Genomic DNA, 8,455 nt, shown 5'->3' with positions numbered 1-8,455 from the left:
AATTATTTTTTTCATACAGAAAAAGGGTATTATTATTTTTTCATGATTAGTTTCTTCAATTTCAAAAAAATTAAACCCTTTTAGAAAATTTCAACAACTCATTCCCATTCTCTGATACATTTGAAAACCATGGTCGAAGCTAATGCACGTTTGACATTGATCCAGAGAAATAAGAATGAAAGAACATGCATCAGTAAAAGTGCATGAAATGAGCATTACCACAACTTAATGAATAATTCTGAAAACTTCGAAACACTTTATTCTTTTGAACCTTTATTACATGCTGCAAACGATTATTCGTCACTTCCTACGGATTCATATATTTTGGCATCTAAAGAGAGGTCATGTCTAAATATTCCCAATTCTTTCACCGTCTGCACACATACAGGATTAGAGAAAGAAAACAAACACAAGGCTGTATTCTGTGGCGTAAAAGAAAATCTAATGACCCAAAGAGAGGAAGTTGTGCTTGATTTTGAAGACAACAATGGCCGCAGCAACAGCAAAGATGAAAATTCAGCATCGAAAGGTGTTGTCAACGGTCAAAGTGACAAGCTTCGTCAAGACTTGCAGGAAAAGCGCAGAGGCAGTGAATCAACAAGAAAGAAAAAGCAGGATCAGCAAAAAACCGAAGAAAGCCACCTCCAAACTTCACATTCACAAGAAAGCGTGGTGAGGTCTTCTTCGAACAATTCAACTCCACGATACTCGTGGAAATCATCAATAAGCAGAACAAAGTCTCGGCTGATAGACCCTCCTGAGGAATCATGCCCAAATTCAGAATCAAGTGAACAAAAAGCGGCAGAAAATGATGACAGTGTTGAGGACATGCCTGAAATTTACAAGAAAACGAGGTTCAGTGCGTTCTCGCTGCTTCAGTGGCTATGTCTGGCCTTAATAATCGTAGCCTTGCTTTCAAACATTTGGATATCGTGCTTGCAAAAACTCAAACTCTGTGGCCTTCCCCTGTGGGAATGGGAGACAATGATTTTGGTTATTCTTTGTGGGCGTTTGCTCTCAGGTTGGATAATCAAGCTAATCGTCTTCTTCGTGGAACGCAATTTCATACTGCGAAAACGAGTGCTGTATTTTGTGTACGGTTTGAAACACTCGGTGAAAAACTGTGTCTGGTTGGGTCTTGTTCTGCTGGTGTGGCATTTTCTTTTGGTCAACGCGGTGAAGAAAAAGGTCAACGACAGGATTTTGTCGTGTGTGACAAAGGTTGTGGTGTGTCTGTTCATCGGCACTCTTTTGTGGCTCCTTAAAACGATCCTCGTGAAGGTCTTCGCCTTGCACTTCCACGTGAAAACGTTCTTCGAACGGATTCGGGAGGCTCTGTTCAGCCAATACGTGATCGAAACGCTGTCGTGTGATCGATTGAGGGAAGAGGAAGAAGAAGAAGAAGGTGAAGATAGATCCGTTGGGAGGGTGTTGTGTAATAAGAAGAAGAAGCAAGATGAGGAAATGTCGATCGAGCAGTTGCGTAGGTTGAATAAGAGAAATATATCAGCGTGGAATATGAAGAGAATGATCAACATCGTCATGCATGGGTCGTTTACTACATTGGACGAACGTATTTTGTGTTCAGATGTTGAGGATGAGCCTTTGCTGCAACTTCGAACCGAAAACCAAGCAAAGATCGCAGCTCAGAAAATTTTTCATAGCGTTGCGCAACCAGGATCCCAGTAAGGCTTCTTAATTACGTGTATCATTCTTAGTTCTGAAGTTCATTATTGTTACTACCACACCTGAAAACGGAAACTCTGCAATCGCAACAGATGCATTTTCTTGCAAGATGTGATGCAGTTCATGCGAAGAGACGAGGCTTTGAAGTCAATGGATCTGTTGGGAGCAGCGTGTGCAGAACATGGAATTAGCATGTCTTCTCTTAGAGACTGGATGGTATTGTGCTTGAATCTGTTAGATAAGTCCTCTAAAAGTCATTCTAATGGATGATTTGTATCTTGTTGAGACAAAAATGTTTTAGTGTCGGAGTCTCTGCTTATATCTGTGTGCAGGTGAATGCTTTCAGGGAGAGAAGGGCACTGGCACTATCACTGAAAGACACGAAAACTGCTGTGGATGATCTCCATAACATGTTGAACATGATTGTCGGCATTGTCATTTTGATTGTCTGGCTTGCCATTCTAGGAACTCCAATCCTACACTTCCTTGTCTTCATGGGATCCCAGCTTCTGTTGGCAGTGTTTGTGTTCGGGAATTCTTGCAGAACTGTTTTTGAAGCAATCATCTTCTTATTTGTGATGCACCCATTTGATGTTGGCGATCGATGTGAAGTAGATGGAATCCAGGTTAAGGAAATTCCAAGTTTAATTTAGTTTCCAAACAACAAATGTATTGAGTTTTCTGATTCTCTTGTTTGGTTCTTAGATGGTAGTGGAAGAGATGAATATACTGACAACAGTGTTTCTGAAGTGCGATAACCAGAGGGTTACATACCCAAACAGTGTTCTGGCTACCAAACCGATTAGTAATTATCAACGTAGTCCAGACATGGGAGATGCAGTGGATTTCTGCATTCATATGTCCACCCCATTAGATAAAGTTGCAACTATGAAAAGAAGAATTATAGAGTACGTGAATTGCATTTATTTCACTGCTAGCAGAAAGAAAAAGCAGACTCATGAGTGTTGGAACATTTACTGTTACATGTGTTGTAAATTGTAGGTATATTGAAAGGAAGAATGAACACTGGCATGCGGCACCAATGGTGATAATGAAGGATGTGGAAGAGTTGAACAAAGTGAACATGTCAGTGTGGCTTACACACAAAATGAATTATCAGGACATGAAAGAAAGATGGAACAGGAGAGCGGAGTTGATTGAAGAGATGATCAAAGTGTTGAAGGAACTTGATATTGAATACAGGCTTCTCCCCTTTGATGTCAATCTTACAAATCAACCTTCTCTGCTCTCCAATTGGAAAACTTGTGTCACCTCTCTCTCTTAGTCTCATTTTATTCAATGTTTTTACGATCATAAATTGATTTGTTTAGGTAATATTTTAGTTAAAGTTGTAGTATAATATTTACTCCAAAAAAAATATATTCTTCATACATTTATATAAAACGCTTTTACCGTTATAATGTGTAAATTTACTTATATAGTACATATTAATATGAAATAAAAATGAAATCAAATTACGTAATACAATACTTTTAAAATAACATTAACTACGTCATGCATAAATTAAGAACATTTGATTTTAACCTTAAAGCTAAATAATCTTTCAGTACAAAAGCAAAACAAAATTTTAAACGTTTTTTATCTCAGCTAATGTAAATATTTATAATAAGAAGAATTATTTAGTTGTTTTGCTTATCTCAGCATTGATATAGAGAAAAGGGGTCTTTTATTGATAATAAAATATAAAAATTTAATTTATTTTTTAAAATTCGTTTAATCAATTAATATTGATAATTTTTTTAAATTAAATTTTTTTTTAATTGATTAAACATTTTTCTAACTTCAATTTTAAATTATTTAGGGTGTTTCATCCTGTACCTCCAAGAATTATATCTTACACTTCTAATTTTCACAAATGTCTTCGTAATTAGTGAGTTGATTAGAATTAAATATTTTTTTATCAAATTAAGTGATTCATTAATTGAGTGAAGCGGAAAATTTATATATTTCCCTTATCCCTGCACCCGTTTTTATTTCTTCATTGTCTTTTTCACAAATTTCATTTTTTGTGGTCTTTGAGAGAGATTCTTCCCTCACAAGTGCTGAGGCATGTGGTCGAGGTGTGTTGTGTTGATGGTTGTCAGTGGAATTGGGAGAATGATTTTTTTGAATTTCTCGTATTAAACAAATGCATGAAATTGTTATAAATTTTTCATCTCTTAATCAAATATCAAAATCCGATAATAAATCAATCTGATATCAAAATCCGATTGCTACCTCATCTTAATACCTGATGTTTAATTTTTCGGATATATATAATTTTTTCCAATTGTACTTATTTGCTATACAATATAGTTAATATTTAATATAGATTCTCAGTTGAAATTATTTTTACACTTTAGTTTTATATACAGAAACATTTATAATAATAATAATAGATTTTTTAAATGCATTATGGATCTCAAAATCTGTAGTTCAATGTTTATTAAATTTTAATGATTTATTAAGTCTTTGAATTTATAATTTTTTTAATCAAGTCTTTGAATTTATAATTTTTTTAATTAAGTCTTTGAATTTATAATTTTTTTAATTGAATTGATATTATTAGTTTTTGAATCTTTTTATACAAAAATGATTGACATGGTTTTCCAAATTTTTAATTCAATATTTATTAAATTTTAAAGGCAATCAATTATAAAGGCTGGCTTTTGAAATTTTTAATTTAATGTTTAAGAAATATTATGATTTATTAAGTCTTTCAAATTATAATTTTTTTAAATGATTTATTAAGTTTTATTTTTTTACATTCATAATTCATTAATATATTATTACAAATAAAAAACTTTAAATTCTATAAAATTAAAAAAATTTAAAATAAATATTAAATATTTACAAACTAAATTGTTTATTTCAAAATAAATATAATTAATTCAAGCATTTATATAAATAATTAATTAACTAAAATAAAACAAATTAATTAAAATAAAAAAATTATAAAATAATAAAACATAAAATAATTCAAAACAATAAAATTTATCAAAATATAAATAATAATTAATTAAATTATATATATATATATATATATATATTATATATATATAGAGAGAGAGAAGAGATGACAAAATGAGATTCCAAACAAAAAAAGTTTTGAAGAAAGAGAAAAGTGTTAAAAGTGATTAAAGATTTTTTTTATTTTATTAAAAATTAATTATATTTTAATTGAGTTTAATTGAGAATATAACTGTGATTTTTGAAACATTTGGAGGTGCACGATGAAACTCTTGGAGGTGTAAGGTGAAACATCCAATTATTTAATTGTGTAACCACAACAACAATAACGAGCTGGAGGGTGTTGCTCCCTCCACCACCACACCATGGTTCCTCCACCTCTCCAAATTGTTTTAATTTCAATTTTATCCTCATGTTAAAACCACTTTACTTTTACCATTTAATTTTTTTTAATTAATTTAAAAATTCTATTTCTACTCATTTGTTTTTACTCGGCTACACCTCCACCCATCTCTCACGAATTCTACTCTCTTTTCCCATTTTCGTTTCACTTCCTCTCCTTCCCCATTTTCGTTTGTCACTCAATTTTCGTTTCTTTGTTATATCCATTTGAAAGAACATATGCATTATGCGAGAATAAGTTAAAAGCATACTGCATTGTCGTCGTCGGCGTCACTGGCGCCGTCGGCTAGGAGTTCCTCTTCGTCTTCTCTGACCGCGACTTCCCCTACCGCTCCATCAAAATGTTGGCCTCGCAGCGCTCCGCCGGCCACCACATCACCTTTGAGGACAGGGACTACGTCGTGGAGGAGCTCACGACGGATAGTTTCAATGGCGTTGACATCGCGCTCTTCAGCGCTCGCGGGTCCATCAGCAAGAAGTTCGGCCCCGCCGCGATGGATCGGGGGACAGTGGTGGTGGACAATAGCTCCGCCTTTCAGATGGATGAGAAGGTGTCGCTGGTTATTCCCGAAGTGAACCTCGAAGCGATGCAGCACATCAAAGCTGGAATGGGAAAAGGCGCGCTCATTGCGAACCCTAATTGCTCCACCATTATTTGCTTGATGGGCGCTACCCTTCTTCATCGACGAGCTAAGGTCAAATTTTGCCTTTTCAATCTACTCTTATATTGCAAATCAGAATATTCTTCAATTTCAATAATGTTTTAAAATGATATTGTTGGTTGTTAAAAGTGATCTTTTGATTAAAAATGTTAAGTGTTAGAAATTAAGAAAGAATACTGGTGTATATGTAATGCAGATTTATATGTTTTTTGTAATCGTGTGCTTTGTCTTGTCATGCTTGAATACTATAGGTGTTACGAATGGTTGTCAGTACCTACCAGGCTGCCAGTGGTGCTGGTGCTGCTGCAATGGAAGAGCTCGAGCTGCAAACTCGTGAGGTTTGGATTAAGTTTTGTCTGTGTAGTTTGTTAGCTTGGTTTGAGTTGTACCTACCATTGAGATTATGTGAAGAAGAAAGTGGTTTTATTCATGGTATTTAATCGTGATTTTCTTTTGGACTTTTTTACTGAAAGGTGTTGGAAGGAAAACCACCCACGTGTAAAATATTTAATCGACAGGTTAACACAATTCTAATTTGCATTTCTTGTGATTGATGCTTCCAGAATTGCTTCCTGATGGAGTTGTTGTTTTGCAACATGCTTTTAACTTATTCTCGCATAATGCATATGTTCTTTCAAATGAATATAACGAAGAAACGGAAATGGGAAGAAGAGGAAGTGAAACGGAAATGGGAAAGAAGGTAGAATCTGTGAGAGATGAGGGGGCGTAGCTGTCCAATAAAAATAAATGAGTAGAAATAGAATTTTTAAATTAATTAAAAAAAATTAAATGATAAAAGTAAAATGGTTTTAACCTGAGGATAAAATTGAAATTAAAACAATTTGGTGAGGTGGAGGAAGCATAGTGTGGTGGTGGAGGGAGCAACACCCCGAGCTAGATGGCAAACCGGTGGCCCGTTCTCAAATTCAAATCCAAAAGATAAATGGGCTAAATGACTTCAATTAAGTCCAAGCCCATTAGCGTTTACATTTTATGTCTTTTTAAAAGACTGTTTCTTCCTGCGCTTCCTTTTTTTCCTGCACCCCATCAAACTCTTAAACTCTAAATTGTCTTTCATTAAAACAATTTTATAAAAAAAAAAGTGTGAAATCATCTCTGCACCTCCATTTTTTAGTGTATTTCGGAATGTAATCAGATATGTTTTTTTTTTTCAAAAATGTCTATTCTATGTTTTCTTAAAACAACTAGAAAGAGTATATTTTGAAATCTATTATAAATAAATATTACTTTTATATAACATTCCTTTTTTAATTAAAATATATTTATTGTGAGACTTATGTTAACATATAAATTTTTCCGTTATTTGTATTGTTATTCGTTAAGGAGAACATGTTTGTTTTATTTTTCATTGGAAAAACTTTTAATACTTAGACTTTGAGTTAATCATGAAGACTAATTATCGACTTTTATATAAGTTATGAGTCTTTTGAGGATGATTCATTGATGAGAGATAATACTAACGAAATATGATTCCAATTCAGATAAAAAATTTATATCATCCATAACAAAAACCTTAAAACAACAAATTTATAAGTTTTTTTATTATACTATGCTTATCTTTTTTCACATCTATGAAACATAAACTCATTTAAACTTCTTAACAAATAAAAATGAATTTTTATTTAAAAACAATGATAAGATAATCAAACTCACACATATTTTCTCTCACTCTTTTCTCATTCCTAATAAATAAAGTGCAAATATACATAGTAAAATTGACATTTCTTTTCTTCCAAAAATAAACTTACTGTCTTCACATGAGTGTGGGAAGTTTCAACCCTTTTAATCTAATGGTGTAGAAATTCCATTGGTAAACTTCTTTTCTTAGTCACTCATTTCTGTCTATTCCTTTTTGAATGTATACTTATGGCTTAAGATTTATTGAGTTGTAGAAAAATGTTGACTTCAAAATTAATTAAGGAGATCTTTGGACGTACAAGAATTGAATTTTGAGATGATAAATAAACTTTTATAATCTTATACTTTAGCATATTCTGTAGGATAAAAGAAAAATGAAGAAAAATATTTTGTTCTGGAGTTTAAATTAGATTTTTGGTAACATATTAATCATATAAGATTAAAATTTTGACATGTGTATAATTATGAACCAACTTGTTAATTAGTTACAAGTTTTGTTATTAATTGGGTGAACTATTGTTTAAAATTTTAAGTAGGATTTGATTTTGCTAATATCTGATGAATTAAATTTGGAATCTGTAACGTAAAAGAGTATATAAATATTTAATTGTTATATTGTATTTTAAATTTCGTATCTAAGAATATTAAAGGTTTAAAAGTTAAAAGTTTAGGTTTTAAATTGGCCATAAGCAAATGTTCATAAATTAATCATTTTTGGAAAAGCATTCACGTGATATACTTTCTAAATGAAGCGTGTGCTTATTTATACTTATTATATCTAAGATTTTTGTTATTTATTTATTCATTTTTAAATTTTATTGAAATTTTATTCTTAATGTTTGTATTTTTCATATTTGTGTATATATATATTTTTATAATAATGACTAGATAAATATGTTTTGGATATATATACACACTTTAGTATTACCTATAATAGTGACTCTTAAATTTGATTAAAAAGTAATAGTTTTTATCCCAAAGACTAAAAATGAATTATCCTATTAAAATACAGTTAACAACCATAACATTTATATATTCTTTTATTTTTCTGTTTTATACTTGGAAGTGTGTGGATG

General features: G+C 31.9%; 1 protein-coding gene and 1 pseudogene across 1 annotated transcript; both read left to right on the top strand.

Annotated features, from left to right (window-relative positions):
• Nucleotides 1-287: 287 nt before the first annotated feature.
• On the top strand, nt 288-3,095 carry LOC108341176 (mechanosensitive ion channel protein 6). Its single transcript, XM_017578833.2, has 5 exons — nt 288-1,685; nt 1,779-1,902; nt 2,019-2,312; nt 2,392-2,594; nt 2,689-3,095. The coding sequence occupies exons 1-5, from the start codon at nt 445-447 to the stop codon at nt 2,969-2,971; spliced, it is 2,145 nt and encodes a 714-aa protein (XP_017434322.1). The 5' UTR covers nt 288-444; the 3' UTR covers nt 2,972-3,095.
• Nucleotides 3,096-4,919: 1,824 nt separating this feature from the next.
• Nucleotides 4,920-6,450, top strand: LOC108341294 (uncharacterized; annotated as a pseudogene).
• The last annotated feature ends 2,005 nt before the right edge of the window (nt 6,451-8,455 follow it).

Source organism: Vigna angularis, chromosome 4 (assembly GCF_016808095.1).
Source record: "Vigna angularis cultivar LongXiaoDou No.4 chromosome 4, ASM1680809v1, whole genome shotgun sequence".
Lineage (NCBI taxonomy): Eukaryota > Viridiplantae > Streptophyta > Magnoliopsida > Fabales > Fabaceae > Vigna > Vigna angularis.
This window is presented reverse-complemented; position numbering and strand designations above follow the sequence as displayed.